The 26,182-nt window shown below is 40.1% G+C and overlaps 3 protein-coding genes and 1 long non-coding RNA gene across 6 annotated transcripts; 1 reads left to right on the forward strand and 3 right to left on the reverse strand.

Annotated features, from left to right (window-relative positions):
• Positions 1–1,907: 1,907 nt before the first annotated feature.
• On the reverse strand, positions 1,908–5,597 carry LOC103509819 (ataxin-2 homolog). Its single transcript, XM_026824059.1, has 6 exons — positions 5,583–5,597; positions 5,090–5,318; positions 4,098–4,286; positions 3,294–3,697; positions 2,690–2,956; positions 1,908–2,125 (listed from the first exon to the last, which is right to left on the reverse strand). The coding sequence occupies exons 1-6, from the start codon at positions 5,595–5,597 to the stop codon at positions 1,994–1,996; spliced, it is 1,236 nt and encodes a 411-aa protein (XP_026679860.1). The 3' UTR covers positions 1,908–1,993.
• Positions 5,598–13,744: 8,147 nt separating this feature from the next.
• On the reverse strand, positions 13,745–25,789 carry LOC103509830. The gene is made up of 7 exons (XM_026824060.1): positions 25,695–25,789; positions 18,673–18,885; positions 17,734–17,927; positions 15,913–16,122; positions 14,812–15,300; positions 14,208–14,474; positions 13,745–13,876 (listed from the first exon to the last, which is right to left on the reverse strand). The coding sequence occupies exons 3-7, from the start codon at positions 17,887–17,889 to the stop codon at positions 13,745–13,747; spliced, it is 1,254 nt and encodes a 417-aa protein (XP_026679861.1). The 5' UTR covers positions 17,890–17,927; positions 18,673–18,885; positions 25,695–25,789.
• LOC103509815 lies at positions 19,485–20,096 on the reverse strand. Its single transcript, XR_541392.2, has 3 exons — positions 20,020–20,096; positions 19,727–19,869; positions 19,485–19,518 (listed from the first exon to the last, which is right to left on the reverse strand). It is a non-coding gene; the product is annotated as an uncharacterized LOC103509815 (long non-coding RNA).
• LOC103509816 lies at positions 20,662–22,339 on the forward strand. Of its 3 annotated transcripts, none has more exons than XM_008474449.2 (2): positions 20,662–20,891; positions 21,382–22,339. In XM_008474449.2, the coding sequence occupies exon 2, from the start codon at positions 21,419–21,421 to the stop codon at positions 21,833–21,835; it is 417 nt and encodes a 138-aa protein (XP_008472671.1). In that variant the 5' UTR covers positions 20,662–20,891; positions 21,382–21,418; the 3' UTR covers positions 21,836–22,339. The 3 variants fall into 3 exon arrangements, with proteins under 3 accessions (XP_008472671.1, XP_026679865.1, XP_008472670.1); XM_026824064.1 differs by having other exon boundaries at positions 20,662–20,885; positions 21,381–22,339; XM_008474448.2 differs by having other exon boundaries at positions 20,663–20,959.
• Positions 25,790–26,182: the final 393 nt, after the last annotated feature.

The raw sequence follows: 26,182 nt of genomic DNA on the forward strand, positions 1-26,182 counted from the left end.
ACATTTAAACACATAACACCTGATCACATACAAATCACCAGCATTGTTTACCGCCTGTCAAAATAATCAAAATATTGATTTCCTTCGACCTAATCAATGATGTGTTAGCACTTCGCCAGCCTAGTTAGCAGGCACACCTACCTTGTAAGCGCTAGGTCGCGTGTTCGCTTCCCGCTAGGGGCAAACATTATCCTACCTCGGTGGTGTAGTGGTCAAGGCGCTCGCCTGGTAAACAGGAGGGCGTGGGTTCTATCCCAGCCGAGTTATGGAATTTTATCCTCATATAATTTGAGAATTTGACCACAATAATAGTAGGTAGTAGCCTACTGCTGGAGTAAAGGGACTTTTCAGTCCTATGCGAGCAGTATACCTTTTTTTTACAATTTCAATCATATGAGTTAAGCTTGTGAGGTAGGTTACCACTACAATGTCAAACTGTACCACCAAAACTAGCTCTAGAAGCCTATCATATCCCAGTACATAACAACTAGAACAACCTTGAAACCCAATATTGTAGTCGGCCTAGTTTGTTGGTTGGTAGCGTTTCTGCCTTGTAAGTGCTAGGCCACAGGTTAGATTCCCGCCAGGCGGATTTTATCCTAAACGGATAATATTCGTTCTTGGAACTGCTGGCTTTCTCCTATCCTGTCTTCCTTCTCTCTTAGATTTCGAGACGATAAGACCTTAGCAGTTACAATTCCCTCTGTCAAATCTCTTTTTTTTTTAAGATAATAATAATAAAAATAAAACAATATTGTTCCTTGACAGGTGTCTACATCAATAGCATTCCAGAGGAAGACAGGACCGGTTCGATAGACGTAACCAAATACCCAGCTGAACTAGGAGTAACGTTGGAGTTTTGTGCTGGTATTGTCGACAAGAACAAATCTCTGGCAGAGATTGCAAGAGAGGAAGTACTCGAGGAATGTGGTTATGATGTCCCTGTTGAGAAGTTGGAGAAAATACAGACGTTTAGGTAAGAGAAAATATGGGCGACCAAAAAACGCAGGTACCTACGCACGTCATAGGTAACGTAGATAGAAAATATAAATTTTCAAGAATACATAAGTTTAAACTAGGTTTAAGTTTAACTCTCGGATTAAAACTTAAACATAGTTTAAACTAAATTTGTGGAGCTGGCCCTAAGGAGCGCTGATAGAGGAAACAGATTTCTCATCGTCCCGAAATCAAAGAGATAAGGACAAGATAGGAGAAAGCCAGCTGTTCCGAGAACGAACCTTATCTATTACATAAAGGACATCCCATTTACTGCCTTGCTATCCTCCCTGTTTAACTACCCTGCTATCCTCCCTGTTTAACTGCCTTGCTATCCTTCCTGTTTAACTGAAATTTCCCTTGCTAAGAGTTGAGTGCAAAGGGCATCTTTTCTTTTTTTTTTTTTTTAGCCCAAACTAAGTGCCAAAGCAATCACCCCAGGGCTGATTGAGAGATGAGAGGCTAACAAAAAACAATGACCCCCTTCTGAATACAGGGAAAGGTGAAGAAACTGTCTTTCTAGATAACTTCTCCAATGAGAAGGTAGTTTCTTGTTGATTTTTTTCATGTTTGTTTTCCATTCTTTTTGTTTCAGTGTTGTCATAGTCATATTCAATATTACAAGGAAAGTACTTGTCCTTGTAAAACACTTCCTCACCTTTTCCCATGTTCAGACGGGGTCATGATAATATCCGCCGTGGGCGGGAATCAAACCCGCAAAGGCCAGCCACTCACTATCAGATAGACCTGACAAGTACGACTGGAAAGGTCCGCCTGTCAGGTTTGCCTGATAACTGGTGAGCACACATAAACCTGAGAGGCGGACTTGTTCAGGTGTACCTGTGTACAGGTCTACCTGATAGTGGGTGGCTGGCCTAACTGGGCTGGAAAACAAAATAAAAGAGGTAACAAATGAAACTATGGTAGGTCATTCGACCTAGTCATCGATCTAATGAGCCACTCGTCTCTCGACTTGCCTTTTAAGGTCACAAAAGAACTAAATCATGTCGTAGTGACAGACGGCGTTTATTATAGCCGATGGCCCTACGTACACCAATACCAACTTACCTTTGTTCAGATTATCAGAGTCTCCACCATCACACGATAGAGAAGATGCCGCTGAATTCTCCTGGAATTTATAACGAAACACTCACGTTAGATATTGACAGTTTAGAAATGAAAACTTTAGTGGGCATCACAATCTTGCATCATCATCTAGTAAGAGGCAAGAGGGGAGAGGGGGGTAGTGAATCATTCAACTCGTTCAAACGAATAGTTTTTCTGACGAATAGATTTGTACTCGAAATACTCGAATAGAAACTGTATGTTGCAATAATATGTGGCGAGTGCGCGAGTGAACTCGGGTCAGAGAACCCAATGAATAGTTTTTCCACTCGAGTGGAACAAAATAATAATCGAGTGCACTCGAGTGAAGTCAAACTCGAGTCCACTCGAGTAAAATCATTCACTCGGCCCATCACTATTTTAACACTGGTACTTAATGACACCACTGATCGCTACTCGATTAAAGTAGCTACGTAATTGTCCTCACAAGGCTGAGTGCACCCCGAACTCTAAGCACGGAGCCGAAAAAACCTCGTCCCCGCCGGGAATCGAACCCGGACCTGCTGCGTGCAAGCCTAGTGTGATACCCACTCGGCCACGGAGGCTACTATTAGAAAAGAGTCCTTACCTCGTGCACCCCATTCATATGCAGTGATGGATACGGGGGTACCACCTTGGTAATCGTAATACCCGGGGGCAGCCGCAAGTCCTCTATGTTAAAGTCCCCTCCCCCATTTGACGTGAGAGAAGATATGGCGTTACTGATCTGGATGGCAGTGGACGTGGTGAGCTGAGGAGGAGGAGCGGGGATCGAACCCGCGGACCCCGGACTGGGAGTCACTAGGGGGGACTTGCGAACCGCCACACTGGGCGCTGGCGTAGCTTTCATGTTAACCTGCGAAGAAGACATTCGTTACTTGCAACTTGAGTTTGGTAGTGCAATAGTCCTAAACTAAAATGGACGCGGCACATAAGTAAGGGATCAGGAAGAGACCCGCCTTAACATAATGCAACTTGAGCTTACAGTTTAATTTAACAAAACCATTTAATGGCTGTTATCAACATTTAATTTAATTTTCGGGGCGATTCGTGTGGACGTATCCTATCCTGTAATCCTTTTGTGTTCGATTTCGGAAGGATAAAACCTCTGATGTTTCATTTCTCTCTACCAAACCTCTTAATAAATTAATAGAACTATTGTTTAGTAAAGGGAGGAGGGGGGGGGAACTCACCACAGACATAGATGAAAATCCTGCTTGGCCGCCGGTTGAGCTGGGCAGGCGCGCCGAAGGGAGATATCCATTCTGCCCCAGTTCCACCCCGACACTGCCGGCTCTCACGGTCACCGTTCCCGTCGAGCCAGATTTCTTCAGCCCCGCGGCAGTAGCGTTGCTCCCCGCCTGGCTTCCAGCACCCCCCTTGCCGTTCTTATTCGCCGGCGCGGGCTTGCCTCCCCCGTTGACGTTGATTTCCAGCACACCAGGCGTGTGCTGAACGTGCGTGGCGGTGGTGAGACGCTTGCCGGGCTGGGATTGAGCGGAGGGGGTGGGTTTGGCGTTGCGGGAGTTCTTGGATTTTTTTCCCGCTGAGGCAGCGGCAGCAGCGGCTTGCCGGTTTTTCTCTTCGATCGGACACACTGGGGGGAATGGGAAATGAGGAGACGTGAATAATTATTGGCATAATAGGACATTTTAGTCATTCCTAATGGTCAGCTCCCATGGTGTAGTTGTCACTACACTCGCCTTACACGCGGGAGACCCGGTTCTATTCCCGGCGCGGTCAGACAATTTGTATTATGCAAATTATAAATAATTATTGATTCCATGACAAGCTGTTGCAGGGCCCACTCAGCCTCGTGAGGCAAATGAGTAGCTTTGTAATATAAATGAGCATAGCGACCGGTGCCAACATAGTAGGTAAAGATTAGGCGCTGGATTATTGAGATATTTGGAAAATCCTACAATGCTGCAGTGAGCACCAAAGTTGTGATATAATAACACAAAGAAACGACATTTTTATTTATTTATTTAACTCACCATGTCCATTCTGTAGGGTATACAGCACTTTGTCCTCATTGGGTGTGGCACCGCGTAGTGTGATAGTGACCGTAGGTTCTGTACCGCTGGTCTCCATTACTCGCTTGATGGTCACCATTTTGGGAACGTCCCCCTCATCAGGGAGTCCAGGGGAGGCGGACTGTTGAGATTGGGAGCCATCCTCACCACCTGACATAATAAACATGTTAGGCCAGCCACTCATTATCAGGTAGACCTGACAGGTACACCTGATCAGGTCCGCCTGTCAGGTCTGCCTGATAGTATGTATGCTCATCCGGTATCAGGTCTACCTGATAGTGAGTGAGTGGCCTTAGAACATACGATTTGGGTAAAACAAATTGAATGTGGGATGGCCGATTTCTATGTGAAATGTTGGGCAATCCCATTCTAAAAAAGTGTCTTTATAAAGCTGACGGCCGGTCGACTATGTGTGGACAAACCTTTAAAGGTCGAAAATTCAATTGTAAATTTTTGTCATTAAAAAGTTTATAAAAAATACGGCCCTTTTTAGGCTCGTTGTTTGCGTTTTCAATTTACCGATATGTGAAAATTTGTCCCAGGATCTAGAAGTTGTAGAAGAAAACAAACATTCCGCAGACAGACAAACCTTAGAGAAGGCAATGTAATTTAAATGAGAGTGTTCCCACTACACGCGACATGATTTTTTTTTCTTGGGACAACAAGTGGGAACAAGCCTTTAAAGTTCATTTCATTTGTTCAACAGTTTTTTGAGTAAGCTTTTCGCCGGAACGGCTGGCTTTCTCCTATACTGTCTTCCTTCTCCGATTTCGGGACGATAAGACCATAGCAGTTACAGTTCCCTCTGTCAAACCTCTTGAAAAAAAAATCGGGACGATAAGACCCTAGCAGTTACAGTTCCCTCTGTAAAACCTCTTAAAAAAAAAAAAAAAAAAAAAAAAAAAACAATTTTACATTCTTCTCTCTCCACGGATAAAGACAATTTCGCTCACCTTTATTCTTGTTCTTCTTCTTATTTTTCTTGCTACTGCTCGCACTGTTCGACTCTTGCGTCTTCTGTTGTTGTTGCTGTTTGGCTTGCTGTTGTTGTTGTTGTTGTTTCTTCTTTCCCTTCTTGGAATTGTTGTTAATGTTGGACTCGTTGTTATTCTTCACACTCAGGGCTTTCAGATTATTGTTGAGCTTCTGATTTTGCTTCTGCAGTTCACGTTCTAGCCGTTGCTGCAAGTCATAAAATCGTATATTTATTTTTTGTTCCCAACTCGTTAGAAACGGACACACCAAGTCCCGAGTTTCCAAACAATAGACCGTATATTATGCGCTTACTTAAGTGAGGTTTCAGAGCACAAAAGAAGGAAATACGGTCACTATCGATGGATTTGTTTGATTTAGACATCCTTTGTAAATACTATATGACCACACTCAGTTTCCCTTGAAAATGTCTACGAAGTAGACGAAACTCCGAGTCGGGATAAAACCTAAGACTTTGTGAGTATCCATTGCTAAAAATAACTCAAGTCAAATAGAAGAAATATGGAATATTTGATAGGTAATACAGTTTTAACAATTTTTAGTAAATTGTATGAATAATTAGCCCTACATATTTACTTAAGTTTAAATTTAAAACACACATGTATCGGTAAAGGAAGGTGGGGGGACGTTTTAAATTAATGTTGTTGTTATTGTTGTTGGTTGTATTAGGTATGATTTTGGTGGTCTTCTCTTATAACTTTTGTGATATTCTTACCGTTTAGTCAGTAGAGCCGAAATGCCGCCAACCGCTGCACCGATCTTCACCAAAAGTTTCGTGTTTCATCCTTGTCACATTTGTGGCTTACACACCTATTTTCAAGTCTTTAGCTCTTACCGTTCTTGAGATATTTTGTTTACAGACAGACAGACTCACTTTGGATTTAAGCTCTACTGACATCAAAACGTGTTTTGGCACTAAAAACTGACATGGAAATTTTGTCGATTACATTATTTCCTTCCTACAGGATAAGGAAAGTCATCATCAAATCTCAAGTCGTTCCAGAAATGGGTCGACTGTGAACAAAGCCTGTCCACCTTGTTCCATGATAGGATAAGGAAAGTAAAAAAGAACATAAACCCTTACCTTCATCGACCAAGTTCCAATCTTCAGGTCTCCCGGCTTCCTTGCTCCTGCCGGGTCCTCCCTTCTTCAGTGGCGTAGGCTTGACCGTATAGCCACCAGGATGTTCATCAGGGGCGAATACCGAGGGGTTTCGAATAGTCACCATCGAGCCTTTCACCTTGATAATAGCGGGCGAGACCGATCTTCACCAAAAGTTTCGTGTTTCATCCTTGTCACATTTGTGGCTTACACACCTATTTTCAAGTCTTTAGCTCTTACCGTTCTTGAGATATTTTGTTTACAGACAGACTCACTTTGGATTTAGGCTGTGTTTATGTACTGGGCTGAGCTAGGCCATTCTCGGCCTTTGAGCGTGTAAAGTTGGCGGGAAATTCGAAATTTTGATTTTTTTTCCGCAACTTGTACAATCTGAATTCATTTTTGCACGTTTATATTATACTTTTTATTTAAATTAGATATTACAAACAAGCGAATTACAAAGCAAACAAAAATAAATATAAAATAAAATTTAAAAATTGCCGCCGGGACAGCTATCCCACGTCCACATAATTTTAAACTCGGTTTAAGTTTAACTCTCGGATTAAAACTTAAACTGAGTTTAAACTAACTTTGTGGAGCCGGCCCTAGGGAGCTCTGATAGAGGAAACAGATTTCTCATCGTGCCGAAATCAAAGAGATAAGGACAAGATAGGAGAAAGCCAGCTGTTCCGAGAACGAACCTTATCTATTACATAAAGGACATCCCATTTATAAGCTCTACTGACCTCAAAACGTGTTTTGACACTAAAAACTGACCATGGAAATTTTTGTCGATTACATTATTTCGTTCCTATAGGATAAGGAAAGTAAAAATTGACCATTACCTTCATCGACCAAGTTCCAATCTTCAGGTCTCCCGGCTTCCTTGCTCCTACCGGGTCCTCCCTTCTTCAGTGGCGTAGGCTTGACCGCATAGCCACCAGGATGTTCATCAGGGGCGAATACCGAGGGGTTTCGAATAGTCACCATCGAGCCTTTCACCTTGATAATAGCGGGCGAGTCTTCGCCACCTGAGAGACGAAAAAAACATGTGAATTATTTTTTTTCTTCTCCACCCAGCCTTGCATTTTTCTTTCTTCAATAATAATTTAGGACGGAAAAAATTACAAACAAACTAAATGGGAAAATGGGGGAATTCAATTTTCAAACCAAAAATGTTGTTCTGAGGGATATCAATATTTTACAAAACACTGTTGACAATGCTGAAGAATGTAGTTCTGTGTTATTTTCAAGGGAATTTTTAAGTAAAAAAGTTTGATATACCTAAGTAAAAAATGTTAAAAAAAAAAAAAAACTCAAAATCACTCTGGTCAAATTCCTTTTCCCCTATTCCACACATTTTTTTTTTATTTTTTATTTTCAACATATGTAATTATTTTCCCTTCGGAAAGGAATTTTTTTTTTAACCTCTTCAGAAATAATAATAATAAAAATCGGATGAAAGTCACAAGTGTGAACAGGTTCTTACGTTCCAGTTATCTTCACGTGATTTAGGGGTGCAAAAACTCTTTATTAATAAAGGCCATTAGATAAACGTAACTACATTCTACATACATTTCCTATCCGGTTTTGTTTTCAGAAGTGGCGTGGGGTCAGCGGGGGACAGGCAGACCCTCTTCTTCGTGGAGGTGACAGACGACATGAAAGTGAACAGTGGTGGAGGAGTGGATGAGGAGCTCATAGAAGTGGTGGAGATGGGTTTGGAAGAGGCGAGGGAATATTTGGCCCAGGATGAGGTGAGGTCGCCCAGTGGGTTCCTGTTTGCCATGCACTGGTTTCTGGCGGCCAAAGCTGGACAGTATGTTTGGAGGTATTAGGCCCGCACTGAAAACTGGAGGTGTATAAGACACAGGGCTAGGCTAGTTTTGGCTTGAAAAAAAATCGATTTCTTTTCTTTTTTTTTCAAACCTGTGTATAACCTCAACCTGAAAGCAACGTCATTACTTTGCACTTTACATTTCCAAAAACTGGACAGCATTAAGCAGAGAAGAACCGTCCATAAGATAACTCCACTTATGGATGGTTCTTGTCCATTTATGTATTAGATTCACACTTTTTACGTACCTAAGCAACAAAAGTAGCGCATTTTTGTGGGCTATTTGCACTAACTTGAGCATTTACAAGTGCTAAATTTTACCACTTTCATACTTTTTAAAATGAGCCAGTATGTTTTCACTTTCGTGATCCAAACTAGTGGTTCCGTGAACTCTGTTTTTCATTCAGAAAAAGGGCCGCTACGGAGTAAGTTTGATCGATTTCTAAAGCTGTGTCCACACTGTCGACTCCGCGCGCCGTCGATCGACGAGGTGAATCTATGTTGTCGAGGGAGCGTACGGTTTCAGTCGAAGTCGATGTGTGGACACAGCTTTAAGCTGTGCATTTTAAATGCAAATGTCCCTAACGTATTGTGTTAAATAGAATAGAATAGAATATACCTTGTGTATCCTGCCAGAATGAGACTGAAAAGTCCCTTTACTCCCGCAGTCTAAACAAGGTCTTATTTATTTTCATAGGTAGGGTTTACAAATATTACATTTCCAAAAACTACACTGTCGTACAATGATTTACGTCTCATATCGTCCGTCGTAGAAAAAAGTGACTATAAGTATATTACTTATGATAAACATTGCTTTAGTGCATAACTTTAATTGGACTGCATTAAGCAGAGAAGAACCGTCCATAAGATAATTCCACTTATGGATGGGTCGTTTCCATTTATGTATTAGATTCACACTTTTTACGTACCTAAGCAACAAAAGTAGTGCATTTTTATGGGCTATTTGCACTAACTTGAGCATTTACCAGTGCTAAATTTGACCACTTTCATACTTTTTAAAATGAGCCAGTATGTTTTCACTTTCGTGATCCAAAACTAGTGGTTCTGTGAACTCTGTTTCTCATTCAGATAAAGTACCGCTATCGATTAAGTTTGATCGATTTCTAAAGCTGTGTCCACACTGCGACTCTGCGCGCACGAGGTGAATCTATGTTGTCGAGGGAGCGTACGGTTTCAGTCGAAGTCGTTGTGTGGACACAGCTTAAAGCTGTGCATTTTAAATGTAAATGTCCCTAACGTATTGTGTTAAACAATGGGTATAAAACAGGACAAACCATTCGAAGTTGGAACTAGCAGAGAAACAGACTGACAAAAGGTAAAACCGGGATTAAATTTTGATTTTCCTTAGCAGAGAAAAGAACAAGACAACACGAATTTTTTTAATTGGATGCATAAATTACACTTAGGTCTAAAAATTACACATGTTTATTCTTTATTTATTTTTTCTTACAGCTCTAAATTTTATAATGTTCTCTTAAAATCTACTAATAAATTTGAAACCTACTGAGAAAAAGGGAAAGGAGAAATAAAACGCAATACAAAACGACAACATTGACAATGTAAAAAAAAGAACCTATCTGTCTATCTAAATCTAAGTTTTCTTTAAAAAGTCATTTTTTATATATATTTATAAACGTAAAAAATAAACACTTCTGAAAAGAGATTTCGAGAAAATGGGACAATTTGCGCCAGATTCTCGAACGAAATAAAAATCCGTCTCCTAAACGGATCCAAGCTGCATTGGATCCAACCCAACCAAGTCACAATCCATTCATATTTACAGTAAAATTTCCAATGAAGTGAAAAAAGTAAAATGTAGATTTTGTTCTGTGTTTGGATTAGTCCAAGTGAGAACGTCTAAAATAAAATCCAGCGCCCTATTCCACGAAACTCTCTGTTTCGTACCGTTTATCAATACTTTCGTGAAGTAAAACGGGAGTGCGAGAGTCGTTCTTAGAACAGGGCCCTGGTAGTAACCACCAAAATCGCAAACAAAACTCTGCTAAATCTAAAAGTGCCAAAGCCTTTCATAGAAAGACGCGAGGCTAATAAAGGTTCGAAACTCGGTTTTGTTATGGTCATGGGGGCATATTATCGGGACGAAACAAAATATCGTCAAAATTTGCCCGACTATTCAAAAGTTTTCTCATTCTCTTTGTATAAGTTTCCCCTATATACAGAATGTATAGAAAACATGTCGACAAAGTCATCAGAAACATCAATAGAAAAGTCGTTTGAAGCATAAAAGCAAAGAAAATGATTGAAAAAAAAAGCGTCAAATCAGAAACGAATCCGTAGAAAAAATAACTGTGTAATTATAATATAGGTATTGTTAATTTTGTTGTGTGGCTAATGCAGTTGTACATGATTTTCAAGTTACAACTATTACTGACTCAATACTCAATGTCTGGCTGAGGGAAGTTACTTGAACAGGGAGAATAGCAGCCCTGCTATCCTTCCTGTTTAACTGCCCTGCTATCTTTCCTGTTTAACTGCCCTGCTATCCTTCCTGTTTAACTGCCCTGCTATCCTTCCTGTTTAACTGCCCTGCTATCCTTCCTGTTTAACTCTTCTTAAAAACAGGTTTATATTAAAATGGGACATTTAGTCTCGGCCGACTTATATTAAAATGGGACTTTTTAGTCTCTCTTCTTAAAAACAGGTTTATATTAAAATGGGACATTTAGTCTCGGCCGACTTATATTAAAATGGGACTTTTTAGTCTCGGCCGACAGTTTAAATAAGCTATGTATATTCAGGATCGTTTAATATTTAAAACCTCATAAAAAATATAGACATTCCAAGTTCAGGCCTTATCGGGCAATTGTAAATCAAAGTTCAGAACAAAAGCTCGAAAATACGCATCAAAAAATTAGTCAAAAGAAGAGAGAGGATGAGTTTTTTTACATAGGGAAAAACATGATGCACACTTTTCTTCTTAACCATACTTACATCAGAAGTACGATAAAGTCAAAAAAGAAAATTAACCCAAAAAGCCGAGCAAATAAAAAAAGAAATTAGGCTTTTCACTATAATCAATTTATCATGCACACATATAGGTACCTACCTAAAGTAAAAATACTTCTTCAAAAGATAAGACAGTTATGTATACATGTACGTATGCTTAAACACATTTAATGGGAGGGAGTGTACAAAATAGGAAAAAGACATCATGCGATAGTTTTAAAAAGTCGTATTTTTCTTTTGGAAACTGAGACGATTTCCCCTCGTCTCAAGCTCATTTCCCCTCTTTTAATGGAAAATTAGTTCAACCACTAGGTGGCGTGGTAGAGCCTGTACTAAACCATTGGAAATCAAAGATGGCACATTCCCAACCATCGAAGGTCTAGTGTTCAGTTTCCTTTTGGTTGACTCAGCACCTGACTGGGAAATATTGTGTCTCTTCTCGCCCATCAGAAGGGACATACTACGGGATGGGCATGCTACAACACAGACGAGTCAACTGTAGCAGTTGTTTCATTGATACGAAATGAAAATGCCGATAAACACTCATAAAAAAAGTGCAATTGCAACCTGGTACTGGCCGAGACCATAATCTGATTTAAACTCGGTTGAACTCTTGAATCTAGCAATCTGATTCGCTAAGAAGTTCTAAAATATTCTAAATCAACCAATCAGATTGCTCCATCCCAAAAGTAAACTGAATCTAGCAATCTGATTGGTTAGGAAGTTCTAAATCAACCAATCAGATTGCTTAATCGAAAAATTAAACTCAAGTTTGTAAACGGAAGTTCTAAATCAACCAATCAGATTGCTCCATCCCAAAAGTGAACTGAATCTAGCAATCTGATTGGTTAGGAAGTTCTAAATCAACCAATCAGATTGCTTAATCGAAAAATTAAACTCAAGTTTGTAAACTCAGATTGCGGTCCTAGCTGGTTGCGTTTCGGCTTACTCACTGGCCGCCCCTCAACTGCAGCTAATGGCGGCCCGTTTCTTCTTCAGCACAATGTCCTTGATGTTCAGATGTACCTTCTCCTTCTGTTTGGGCGGCACAGATTGGGAGCAGAATCGTTTGAACGCTTCCAGTTCACGTTCTGCATCGTCTATGTCGCCATTATCCAGGTCTATGTCCTTGGGAGCGAACACACTCTCTGCAACATACGTGGGGGGACGTTTTAAATTAATGTCGTTGTTATTGTTGTTGGTCGTTGTATTAGGTATGATTTTTGGTGGTCTTCTCTTATAACTTTTGTGATATTCTTACCGTTTAGTCAGTAGAGCCGAAATGCCGCCAACCGCTGCACCGATCTTCGACTCGCTTGATGGTCACCATTTTGGGAACGTCCCCCTCATCAGGGGGTCCAGGGGAGGCGGACTGTTGAGATTGGGAGCCATCCTCACCACCTGACATAATAAACACGTTAGGCCAGCCACTCATTATCAGGTACACCTGATCAGGTCCGCCTGTCAGGTCTACCTGATAGTATGTATGCTCATCGGGTATCAGGTCTACGTGATAGTGAGTGACTGGCCTTAGAACATGCGATTTGGGTAAAACAAATTGAATGTGGGATGGCCGATTTCTATGTGAAATGTTGGGCAATCCCACTCTAAAAAAGTGTCTTAATAAAGCTGACGCCCGGTCGACTATGTGTGGACAAACCTTTAAAGGTCAAAAATTCAATTGTAATTTTCTGTCATTAAAAAGTTTATAAAATACGACCTTTTTTAGGCTCGTTGTTTGTGTTTTCAATTTACCGATATTTGAAAATTTATCCCAGGATCTAGAAGTTGTAGAGGAAAACAAAAATTCCGTAAACAGACAAACCTTAGAGAAAAATTGTCAAGTTAAGGCCTGTTCCAACTAGTCGTGAGTTTCATCCGATTTTTTTCCCCCGAATGTCCTTGTAGGCAATGTAATTTAAATGAGAGTGTTCCCACTACACGCGACACGATTATTATTTTTTTCTTCGGACAACAAGTGGGAACAAGCCTTTAAAGTTCATTTCATTTGTTCAATAATAACAATTTTACATTCTTCTCTCTCCACGGATAAAGGAAATTTCGCTCACCTTTATTCTTGTTCTTCTTCTTATTTTTCTTGCTACTGCTCGCACTGTTCGACTCTTGCGTCTGCTGCTGTTGTTGCTGTTTGGCTTGCTGTTGTTGCTGTTTCTTCTTTCCCTTCTTGGAATTGTTGTTAATGTTGGACTCGTTGTTATTCTTCACACTCAGGGCTTTCAGATTGTTGTTGAGCTTCTGATTTTGCTTCTGCAGTTCACGTTCTAGCCGTTGCTGCAAGTCATAAAATCGTACATTTATTTTTTGTTCCCAACTCGTTAGAAACGGACACACCAAGTCCCATGTTTCGAGTTTCCAACCAATAGACCATCTATTATGCGCTTACTTAAGTGAGGTTTCAGAGCACAAAAGAAGGAAATACGGTCACTATTAATGAATTTGTTTGATTTAGACATTCTTTTTTAAATACTGTTTTACCACACTCAGTTTCCCTTGAAAATGTCTACGAAGTAGACGAAACTCCGAGTCGGGATAAAACCCAAAACTTTGTGAGTATCCATTGCTAAAAATAACAGAAGGTCCCGGGTTCGAATCCCACCATCGACAAAAATTTGTACTCGTTTTTCGATTGCAAATATTTCAACGGGTTACTTTCTGGTCACAAAAGAACTAAATCATGTCGTAGTGACAGACGGCGTTTATTATAGCCGATGGCCCTACGTACACCAATACCAACTTACCTTTGTTCAGATTATCAGAGTCTCCACCATCACACGATAGAGAAGATGCCGCTGAATTCTCCTGGAATTTATAACGAAACACTCACGTTAGATATTGACAGTTTAGAAATGAAAACTTTAGTGGGCATCACAGCATTACCAAGTGTGCCTCCTTTACTACTTATTCTCATTTATCATCAATCTTTTAACACTGGTACTTAATGACACCACTGATCGCTACTCGATTAAAGTAGCTACGTAATTGTCCTCACAAGGCTGAGTGCACCCCGAACTCTAAGCACGGAGCCGAAAAAACCTCGTCCCCGCCGGGAATCGAACCCGGACCTGCTGCGTGCAAGCCTAGTGTGATACCCACTCGGCCACGGAGGCTACTATTAGAAAAGAGTCCTTACCTCGTGCACCCCATTCATATGCAGTGATGGATACGGGGGTACCACCTTGGTAATCGTAATACCCGGGGGTAGCCGCAAGTCCTCTATGTTAAAGTCCCCTCCCCCATTTGACGTGAGAGAAGATATGGCGTTACTGATCTGGATGGCAGTGGACGTGGTGAGCTGAGGAGGAGGAGCGGGGATCGAACCCGCGGACCCCGGACTGGGAGTCACTAGGGGGGACTTGCGAACCGCCACACTGGGCGCTGGCGTAGCTTTCATGTTAACCTGCGAAGAAGACATTCGTTACTTGCAACTTGAGTTTGGTAGTGCAATAGTCCTAAACTAAAATGGACGCGGCACATAAGTAAGGGATCAGGAAGAGACCCGCCTTAACATAATGCAACTTGAGCTTACAGTTTAATTTAACAAAACCATTTAATGGCTGTTATCAACATTTAATTTAATTTTCGGGGCGATTCGTGTGGACGTATCCTATCCTGTAATCCTTTTGTGTTCGATTTCGGAAGGATAAAACCTCTGATGTTTCATTTCTCTCTACCAAACCTCTTAATAAATTAATAGAACTATTGTTTAGTAAAGGGAGGAGGGGGGGGGAACTCACCACAGACATAGATGAAAATCCTGCTTGGCCGCCGGTTGAGCTGGGCAGGCGCGCCGAAGGGAGATATCCATTCTGCCCCAGTTCCACCCCGACACTGCCGGCTCTCACGGTCACCGTTCCCGTCGAGCCAGATTTCTTCAGCCCCGCGGCAGTAGCGTTGCTCCCCGCCTGGCTTCCAGCACCCCCCTTGCCGTTCTTATTCGCCGGCGCGGGCTTGCCTCCCCCGTTGACGTTGATTTCCAGCACACCAGGCGTGTGCTGAACGTGCGTGGCGGTGGTGAGACGCTTGCCGGGCTGGGATTGAGCGGAGGGGGTGGGTTTGGCGTTGCGGGAGTTCTTGGATTTTTTTCCCGCTGAGGCAGCGGCGGCAGCGGCAGCAGGCCGCGCTTTCTTCGAGTCTTTACAAGTGGCCTTGCCTTCGATGAAGTTCAATATCTCACTGATAGCTTGATCTCCTTTGTATACTGGACTAGGCTGAGCTTGAGCCACCTGTAAACACATTTATAAGTAATTAGATGATCGGACCTCTAACAATTCCTAATGGTACCTAAAGCCATTCCTAATGGGACCCCAAACAGTTCCTAATGGGACCTCAAACAGTTCCTAATGGGACCTCAAACAATTTCTAATAGGACCTCAAAAAATTTCTGATGCGACTTGAAGAATTAACAAATCACGCACCTATGTCTGTTGCTGTGACGTCAATTAACAAATCCTACAGGTACCTTTGCGAGCCATTATTCATGATTTCAAACATTTTTTTCCGAATTAGGCTCTTTAACACCTTTAGGAAGGTCGCGCCCTAATAGGACCTTAAACGATTTCTGATCTGACCTCAACACTTACCTGTGCCTGTTGCTGTGACGTCAACTGTCTGGGGGTGGTATATATTCTATTGCCTGTGCCTGTTGCTATGACGTCAACTGTCTGGGGCTGGTATATATTATATTACCTGTTGCTGTGACGTCAACTGTCTGGGGGTGGTATATATTATATTACCTGTACCTGTTGCTGTGACGTCAACTGTCTCGGGGTGGGATATTCTATTACCTGTGCCTGTTGCTGTGACGTCAACTGTCTCGGGGTGGGATATTCTATTACCTGTGCCTGTTGCTGTGACGTCAACTGTCTGGGGGTGGGCAGTTTGTTGAGCAACTCAGTACCGGCGGCCCGTGCTTGCTGAGGACAGGCGGAATTATCAAGGGCGGCAGGGGCGGCAGATTTCTTGCTGTTGTTCTTCTTCTTGTTGAGCAGAAGACGAAGTCGCTCCCGGATCTCCTGGTAGTTACGCGACACGGGCGCCCCACTCGGCTGTGGACACAAGAATTTTAATTATGTATCAACAAATCATGAATCCGTTGTGGCAAAGCAGAGGGATTTTTCACAACTTTTGTGAGTATCACAGAAGTACTAAGTGCCTCTTTTACTATTAATTTTCATCTACTCGTATCATCAATTTACACTGGTAATTCCGCTACTTGTCGCTACATTAAAGTAGCTACTCACTGATCTATACGAGGCTGAGTGCACCCTGAGCTCAAAGTACAGAGCTGGAAAAACTTCGACCCCACCAGAAATTAATTGTGTATCAGGATGGAAATAGAATGAACTCAGGACATCCGGAGTGTAACCCTAGTATGATACCCACTTGACCACGGAATATGGTGTTAGGAATAAATGCTCGTCTCTGACTCGAATTATCAACCTCCAGATCTAGAGTCCACCGTGCGAACCACTACACAACTTAGGTTGGCTATAGGAATAGAATATACCCTGTTCAATACTGTCAGAATTAAACTGAAAAGTCCCTTAGGTATTTCCTTATTTGTAAACAAGCTGGGTCCGTACCTCCGGGAATTTTTTAGCCCGTAGTTTATTCGATCGTGGTGAAAGAATACCTATGTACCTACCTAATTTGTTTAATATTCAGTTTATTATTATTCTTGATTTGATTTTTTAATTTTACTTTCAATGTAAGTATACCTACCTAATTTGTTTAATATTCAGTTTATTATTATTCTTGATTTGATTTTTTGATTTTACTTTCATGTAATGATAATTTGTTTAATATTCAGTTTATTATCATTCTTGATTTGATTTTTTGATTTTACTTTCATGTAATGATTTAAAATCATGTTCTCCCTTTATTCCCAACATAGTGTGCAAGTCACCCATCCATTTATTGGCCTTCCTCGGCGTAGTTTAACATAGGTAACGCTAAAACCGGTCTTAAATGATCGACTGAAGTGTTATCTAAAACTTTCTCGCTTTGAGTTCATAGGTCGTCGCGAAATTTCGAGATCAGAGCTCATCTGTGTGAGAAAATGTGAAAAAAATCCCCCAAAAACCAGTTTTTTTGGTTTTTTGGGCTTTATGGTGTACTCGTATCATCAATTTACACTGGTAATTCCGCCACATGTCGCTACACGATTAAAGTAGCTACTCACTTATCTTTACGAGGCTGAGTGCACCCTGAGCTCAAAGTTCAGAGCTGGAAAAAACTTCGACCCCGCCGGAAATCGAACTCAGGACATCCGGAGTGTAACCCTAGTGTGATACCCACTTGACCACGGAGGTTGCAGGAATTTTGATGGTGTTAAGAATAAGTGCTTGTCTCTTACTCGAATTATCAACCTCCAGATCTAGAGTCCACCGTGCGAACCACTACACAACTTAGGTTGGCTATGGAAATAGAATACACCCCGTTCAATACTGTCAGAATTAAACTGAAAAGTCCCTTAGGTATTTCCTTATTTGTAAAAGAGTAAAAAAAAAAAAAAATTGTTTTAGAATAGAATGGGGAAACTCACCACCCCATGTCCAAATACTTCACAGTAGCAGCAATCACAGTGGCGTGGGTCACTATTGGAGCTCGAGGACTTCTGGTTGCAAAATGTTTTAGAATAGAACGGGAAAACTCACCACCCCATGTCCAAATACTTCACAGTAGCAGCAATCACAGTGGCGTGGGTCACTATTGGAGCTCGAGGACTTCTGGTTGCTCACTGAGGACTGATCAGAGGCGGAGTCATCCGGAGGGGTGCAGGAGGAGCAGCTGCCCCCTCCCCCACACGTCATATCACTATCCTCGTCTTCATGAACAGGAGGGGCCCCACCTAGAAAGTAAAATTTGTTTGATAGAGATATCAACGAGGCCTGATTTCCTCGAATTCGCCATCAAAAATTTTGTCAGAAAGGAACGAATGTACCATCAAAGACGAGGGGGTTATTTGTCTGATTACTGTTCCATACAAAATTTCAGAACCATTACTTCTCAAATCATCTAGAAGTCCATTTTTTTCCCACAAAAGGAACGAATGTACCATCAAAGTCGAGGGGGTTATTTGTCTGATTACTGTTCCATACAAAATTTCAGAACCATTACTTCTCAAATCATCTAGAAGTCCATTTTTTTCCCACGGAGAACCATGCTTTATTAAACAATCAAATCTTGCGTTCTTATTGGGATACCCTTTATTAAGTGACTTTTTTAAGATTCAACATGGCAGACATTGCCCCTTCATTTTAATGAAATATGCAATATGCAGAACGTCGATGAATTTGAGGGGGAATGCGCCGCAGGCCGTTTTTCGGAAATACTTGCATCAAATCTTGCGTTCTTATTGGGACACCCTTTATTAAGTGACTTTTTTAAGATTCAACATGGCAGACATTACCCCTTCATTTTAATGAAATATGCAATATGCAGAACGTCGATGAATTTGAGGGGGAATGCGCCGCAGGCCGTTTTTCGGAAATACTTGATATATTTAATTTGAATATTTTTAATTTTTGACCGGGTGGCAAATTCCATGACTTTTCCAGGTCGCGTATAAACCCTGTAATAATAGCAGCCCTTACCAGGACCGGTCCGATGGGCCTCACAGGCCGCTATCCGCTTGATGGGCTCCGGCCCAGGGCCATGTTTGTGTGCCGCATGACCGTGATGAGAACACCCGGAGCGTGCTTTGTGACAGGACCCGGACCGTGCGGTACCGCTGGACGCGGCTTTGCCACCGCTACGGCACTTGAGAGATGCGGCGAGATCCGCGGCCGCCGCTACTTTGGCCTTCACTGGAATGAGGGAGAAGATCAGAATATGTTAGCGAAATCTAAAATAACTTTTTGATGTAAGAGCTTTGTGAAGTTCCATACGAATTGTGAAATTTAATAACTTATACCTACTCTTCACTTGGGTTGGTAGGGTTTTTTATTTGCAGACAACAGACATGTTTCTATGTTGTCTGCAAATAAAAAACCCTACCGACCCAAGTGAAGAGTATAAGTTATTTCATTTCACAATTCTAATTTAATTTGTTAGTTGTTAGAAATAAATAAATAATTATCTGCCTTGTGCTATGTCGCGGGTTCGATTTGAAGTGGATATTATCCTCAACAGAGACGAATAAAAAGGTTCGTTCTCGGACCGATTGGCTTTCCAACATCCTGTCTTTCTTCTCTCTTCGCTTTTGGGCCGATAGGACCTTGGCAGTTACAGTGCTATCAAGCATCTTAAAAAAAAGTAATGCCTTACTTTATAACTTTCCCTCGTAGCGAGTAAAAAAAAGGAATTTTAATTGTGTTGACCATTAAATGCTTGTCACAAATGTCCTTCCTCGCTTGATAAACTACGCTAAATTTAATGACTTGACTTGGATTCGAACCACCAACCTCCAGCCATGAGGTTCTTGTAACTTTCCAACAGTCCTGAAAATAGAATGGAAGTTGATACTCACAGATTCATTCTTTTTCTTTTTCTTCTTCTTCTTCTTCTTTTTCTTCTTCTTCTTCTTTTATTCCCCCTGTGTTCAGACAATGTCAGCATTTTTCATCAGCCTCTCAATCAGCCCTGGGGTGATGGTCAGACTAAGCAACCACAAAGAATTCATGATTTGATTTGTTATGCAGCACTTACCAGATATGAACAGGTGAGGGATGTTGTCAACGTTGTCCGTGTCAAGCAAGCTTTCCAACTGACGCAGCTCTGTCTCGATAACCCATTCTTGTATTTGTGCTTCCAGCTGTTTGTAAAGAAGGTGAGGCTCCAGAGTTACCAATCTGAAATTTTTTTAAATAACATTTTAGTGCAGAGAAAAAATAAAGTAGATATTATGTATTGAAGATTAAACCAACAGTTATTTTACCATTAAAAAGTTGGGTCCCTAACTTTTAAGGACATACCAGAGAACATAAATGAATGAAACTTACTCATGAATAATTGTTTGTATTTGCTTCTGATATGCTGGATCCAATGATTTGCCTTCAACAGCCTGCTTGTATACAATGAGTCCTTATACTTTCATAAAAACAGGAAACCCCCCAAGTTAACTGGGAGGTGGATATTCACGGAAAAATCAAAAGTTGAACCAACTTTCAAGCGAAATTCACATTTTTCAACTCAAAACTTCAAGAAAATCAAGAAGAAATCACACGCACAGCGACATTTTTTCTCAAGGCAACAGAGAAAATCGACCCGACAAAATGCAAAAAAGCGACGTTGCCTTCTACGGGGTTTCCTTTGACCGCAAGGTTTTGAATGGTAGAGTTCACTGGTTTGGAATGATCTCAACTTTTCGTAAAAAATAATTTTTACCACCCATTTTTACTGATTTTCAACAGTTAAAAATTTATAAAAATATAAAGATAGAATAAAATAGTGATCCAAATTTACTTCAAGTTTAAGACATTCCTGGATTCTTGTATTTTAAGGAGTAGTATCCACTCTTTCTAACCTCATTGGGGAAGTTACCCAAACTTGGCAACACTTTATGCACTACGGTAACGGTACGGGGTTTTGGAAGATTGGAAGATCGAAATATTCGAAATCGAACATCGAATCGAAGTATCGAACGAAACGAAAGCGGAAAAAAAAAATCAAGATGAAGACCCGAAGCCCGAAGACCGGAAATCTGAAAAAGTATACTTAACCAGCGTGATTTTCTTCTAGATTTTCAAGAAAATTCAAGTATATCAAGTTTTAGCGTTTCTTTTTGTCGTTTGAACCATCAAATGATTACCACATCGCTTTCCGTGCTTTCTCCATTGAGATTCAATCAAGTCCATCTACCAGATACTTACCAGTAAGAATTTTAATTTTAAAAACACCCCAGATGCTCAACATTCTTCACTTGTTGCACAAACTAGCGCGGTAAGTACGTAATATTACGGTCTAGAAAGATAATAAGAAACTCTTTCCTTTTTATAGTTATAGGCATGGCATTTTCTTATTTCATTTTGCTTTGGTTCCAAGTTCTATCAGGGTTGATATTTCCCTCCGTAATTATGCAGAAGTCACGTCCGTGGAAAAGAAAAGCTCCTTTTTGTACTTAACCTAACCCTATAATAACACTAATCACTGCTCTAATTGTGAAAACTCCTTTCTTGTGTTTAATAATACTACTGGTCACTGCTCGTTTGTGCCAGTTCCTTTGGTAGCAATATTCCACGGACGTGACTTCTGCACAAGTACCTTTCCTTCTTTTTAATCTCACCCTCCACAACCATCTATTCAATGCTTCCTCCCTTCTCCATCCCCTCTAGCAATCATCTTCACAACCTTCTCATTTCCAGGTGAATGTCTAATTCCTACAGCTAACAGACACTAGGCATGGACCAAACCTGTCATTCTAGTGATAAGGAGACTATTGCCAAGCTTACTACAGAACGGAACATCTTGCTCAAAGCATTAGAACGTGTTGACCATTTCATTGACAAGTTACAACTGGAACAAGATCAGATACGAAGTTGTTTACATGATTGTGAGGAGCTTAAGATAGAATCTGAAAATGCACAATGTAGCCTAACAGAAAGTTCACAAGCACCAGTTCAGTCTAGACCTATTGCTCAAAATACACCTGTGTACTCAATCATGGATAGTGTAGAAGAAAACATTCAAGCCATCAACAGTCAACCCTTGACTTTGGATTTAGATCTGGATGAATTAATTGGCACGTCTCCTGTGAAATTAAAACATGATGGTAGTGGGAATGAAGGGACTTTGGATGCCCACCCCTCTGATACTTGATGTTCAAGTTAAGGTTCTTCATATTGTCACAGCCAAAGCTACATCATTTTTTTTTTTTTTTTTGCAATTTTATAGGAGCAAGAAACACTGTATGACAGATTGGTTATATGTATATTAAGAAATGTTAAATAACAACACTTCTTTTTTAATGTCTGAAATACACTTCATCACAATGTGTAGATTTGTAAAATACCAACAAACATTTCCAGATAGTACTAAATTCTCATAGTCAAAAAAATGGTGGTGTAAACCTGTCAGAGTAAAATCTGCCCTGGGTGGGAATTGAAACCACAACCTATCACTTACAAGGTAGACATGCTACCCTCCAAGATAACTAGGCTGACTACCCTCTATTCAATTACATGTTCAAAACTGGTCCAAAATGTTCATAAACTATTAGATAATTAGCTTTCTTGATCATTTAGTGACTAGAGTTCCTTATTTATGTTGTATCAATGTTTCTTTGAATGGGAGGGAGCAGGAACTAAGAGAGTTGCCACAGGGATTATGGAGGAGAGGAGGGAGTTCAAGCAGGAATAATAACACCTGAAAATATTTAAAATAGATGTGTTGGATTAGATGACATTTCATCATGTAAAGCTGCGAAAGCAAAGGCGTGTTCGCACAAAGGAATCTGGTTGGGAAAAACCCCCCTTTAAAAAAAAAAAAAAAAAAAAAAAAAAACGACCAATTGATTCCGGATCTAAACTTCGAATATCATTAGTTCACTATGGATATAATAATATACTTACTCAGTTCTGAATAAGCGCATTTAAACAGCTAAAGCAAGCAAAGTACAATTGAATAGATATAAAATGAAGAATCAATACAAGAGTAAAGCTCGAAAGCAAAATTAATTCATCGTAATCTAAGATACAAAATAATTTACGAAAAAGTGCTAAATGCAAGATGGGAATATTTTTTACTGAATGAAAATTATTTCTAGCTTTTGAAAAGTACCCGTAGGTAGGTAGGTACTTCGTTTTTACGTTTTAAGGAAGTACCTACCTAGTTTCCACTATACATCTTATGCAGTCCCACTCAATGCCAATTATTTTTCCAATGTTCAATAAGTTTAAAATTAAAGGAGTAAAAGGGAAAAGAAAAGTTAGAAGAGTAGGGATTAGTATCAATGATGTACCTACCTGCAACTTATCTGAATCTAAAAAAAGAAAGATAAAAAAAATAGTTAAAAAAAAACACACGCTTGGCTTATTAGTAATGTTAATAAAAATAAATTAATACAAACCAGTAACATCAGCGTACTTATAAAATGTCAACAATGCCCCAGTCACAGCCATACCCCCGGGGACTTGAAAACTCATCCTGCCAAAGATGTTCTGCGTTAAATCGCATAAATTTACATATTTAGAATATTTTACTGCAAAATAAGTTTTTTTTTCCTTTCTGGGTATGATTGGTATGAATGGAACCAAACCAATTTTGTTTTGGAATTTGAATTATTATTATTATTACAACGCAGATGAGCTAAACTCCAAGCTAACTAGACTGGCAAACATATCTCTTAAATGAGAGACAAACTTTATTCTTGAAGTTTTTGTTCATCAAACAAATAGCAAAATTTCACTCAAAGGCCCCTCTGTCAGATAACCATTTAAAATACATAACCGTCCCGTGCCAGCCAAAGTGGTCGCGCTATTATGCCCAAAGAGGAAAAATTTCTACTATATCCGGAAAGAAAAATACAGCTATACTCTCTTCCTGAGATTATTAGTAAAAGCTCAATATTGCATACTTATTGTAATGGTATTAAAAAGTATTTTTGAAAATGCAGGGTATGAAATTCAGGTTGGATGTTTGTCAGATCTTATCACATGCTTTTATTTCACTTGAGATCTCTTTTCCTAAGTATGGGTCATATCTTCTAACTATTGAGCCACTTATGGGCGAATTGACTTGGTGCAGCTCCACAGATGACAATAATCATATAAAAAAATCACGCTATTTTATGGAGTTTGAAACTACGATCTCAGAATAGGTATTCCCAGCCGAACACAAGGTCTGGGTGGTGGAGAGACTAGAAAAAGTTAATCAAGATTAAAGAGCAAATAATGCAGAGACTGGGAGAGAAAATTGATGAAACAAAAGAATGATGAATAGGTAACAATAAATTGAGACTAGATCTGAAATGGGATTTTTCCATATTCACCATATAAAGAGAGGAGGGGGGAAATGTAAAAATAACTGGAGTAATAATTTTTTACAACTAAAATAAAACAGAACAAATTAAAATATAATAAAACAGGATTGATAAAACAGGATCAAAATGAAATTCAAAGTTTTAGTTTCCATGTGTATGGAAGTTTTCAAAACGGGATAATAATAACCCCGTTTGAAAGTGAGAAAAATCCCTTCAGGGAACAATATTCCCTAGAGAAGTGGGAAAAAGTCCCACCGGGGTGCCTAGGAAAATATTCCTTAGAGCAGCGGGAAAAATTCCCTCTGTGAAGTACAGGATGCTAAAAATCCCTCAGATTTTGGTTGGTGACCAAAACACGAAGCGAGTGACACGAGCATTACGATTCTCGGTCCTAAACAATTTACCAAGCTAAAATCTCAACATTGCTACCAACTAGGGGGAGGTGCCTATACATTGCTGACAACTAGAGGAAAGATGCCTTTTAGAGTGTGCCAACATTGAATAATAATGTTATATACACTACAACTACATTTTTAAGAAGAAAAATAAAAAATAAATAACTACTGTACAGAATAAGGAACTGAAAATACAAATGTACAACAAACACCCAGGCAACTGCATCCCAATATAAGAGCACTCATACTTGTAAAACGTTAACAGAGCTCCAGTGATTGCCATTCCTCCGGGAACTTGAAAATACCTACTGTACAGAATAAGGAACTGAAAATACAAATGTACAACAAACACCAAGGCAACTGCATCCCAATATAAGAGCACTCATACTTGTAAAACGTTAACAGAGCTCCAGTGATTGCCATTCCTCCGGGAACTTGAAAAGACATTCGTCCAAAGATGTTCTGCTTTTCTCCGGAGTCAGGATGGAAAGCACTCTCATAGAGTTGTTTGGCCCACAATACTTGCTCTTTAGTTGTACCTTTGGGTTCTTTTTTCAGACTTTGTTTATGAGATTAGAAGAGAAAAACAGGTTATTAGAGAGCTCTTGATTAGAACAAAAGTGTTCTAATATGGTTCAGTTGTATGATTGAAATTCATGGCATATGTACCTACCTACATACTTGATTGGGAAAAGCTTATAAAACTTAGATGTCACTGAGGATCTTGCTATCAAGATGTGTTTTTTACTTGGGAATTATTTGACAGTAAAATGGGAAACGGTAATGTAATAATTTAAATGAGAGCGTTCTCCCTACACACGACACGATTTTTTTTTCTGAACGACACAAAATGTCCTTGTAGCCTTGTACTTAGGCAATGTAATTTAAATGAGAGTGTTCCCACTTATGCACGACACGATTTTTTTTTCGTACGACAATCGGGAATGAGCCTTTAGGTATACCTACCTACTTTCGACTCAAGTCTATAAAGGTAGGATCACACGATAAGACATACAATCTGGCACTTTTCTATGGTACAATAAGAAATTTTCCATGGAATACAGGGTGTCAAAGAATTTATGCTTAATGCATTTTCCTCGGAGCCTGTTTGAAATTTCGAGGAAAAAAAAACTCTTTGATTTTTGATGCGGATGTTTTGGCAATATCGCGATTCGCGAAAAAAGAAGTCCGCAAATCGTGCCAACTTTGTTTTTTTTTTTTTTTAATAAGAACCCCCATCTTTTTATTGCATATTCATTTTCTACGTTAAAGTCATAGTGTTAGGGGTTTGATTGATTCTTACCTCTAGACGGCGTGCGAGGTTGAGTGGAAGAGGACGGTCTCTCATCAATGTCATCGTATGTCAAACTGTTGGCAACACTGTTCGCCCCGCACGATGAATCCTGACAACAGCGCAACAACAATTAGTTCTTAATTCGGTACTTGTTCAGACGTCACGGAAAATTGCTACAAAAAGGAGCTGTCACAAATGAGCAGTGACCAGTGTTATTATAGGGTTAGGTTAAACACAAAAACGAGCTTTCTTTTCCACTGTCGTGGCTTCTGATTTATTAGTTTTTCATTCAAATCAAATCATGAATTCTTTGTGGTTTAGCCAGTTAGCTTGGTTGGTAGCGCGTCTGTCGTGTAAGCATTAGGCCGCGGATTCCCACCCGGGGCGGATTTTATCCTGAACGAATAATGTTCGTTCTCGAAATGGCTGGCTTTCTCCTATCCTGTCTTTCTTCTCTCTTCGAGTTCGGAACGATAAGACCTTAGCAGTTATAGTTC

This window comes from Diaphorina citri, unplaced genomic scaffold, assembly GCF_000475195.1.
Source record: "Diaphorina citri unplaced genomic scaffold, Diaci psyllid genome assembly version 1.1 scaffold533, whole genome shotgun sequence".
Classification (NCBI taxonomy): domain Eukaryota; kingdom Metazoa; phylum Arthropoda; class Insecta; order Hemiptera; family Psyllidae; genus Diaphorina; species Diaphorina citri.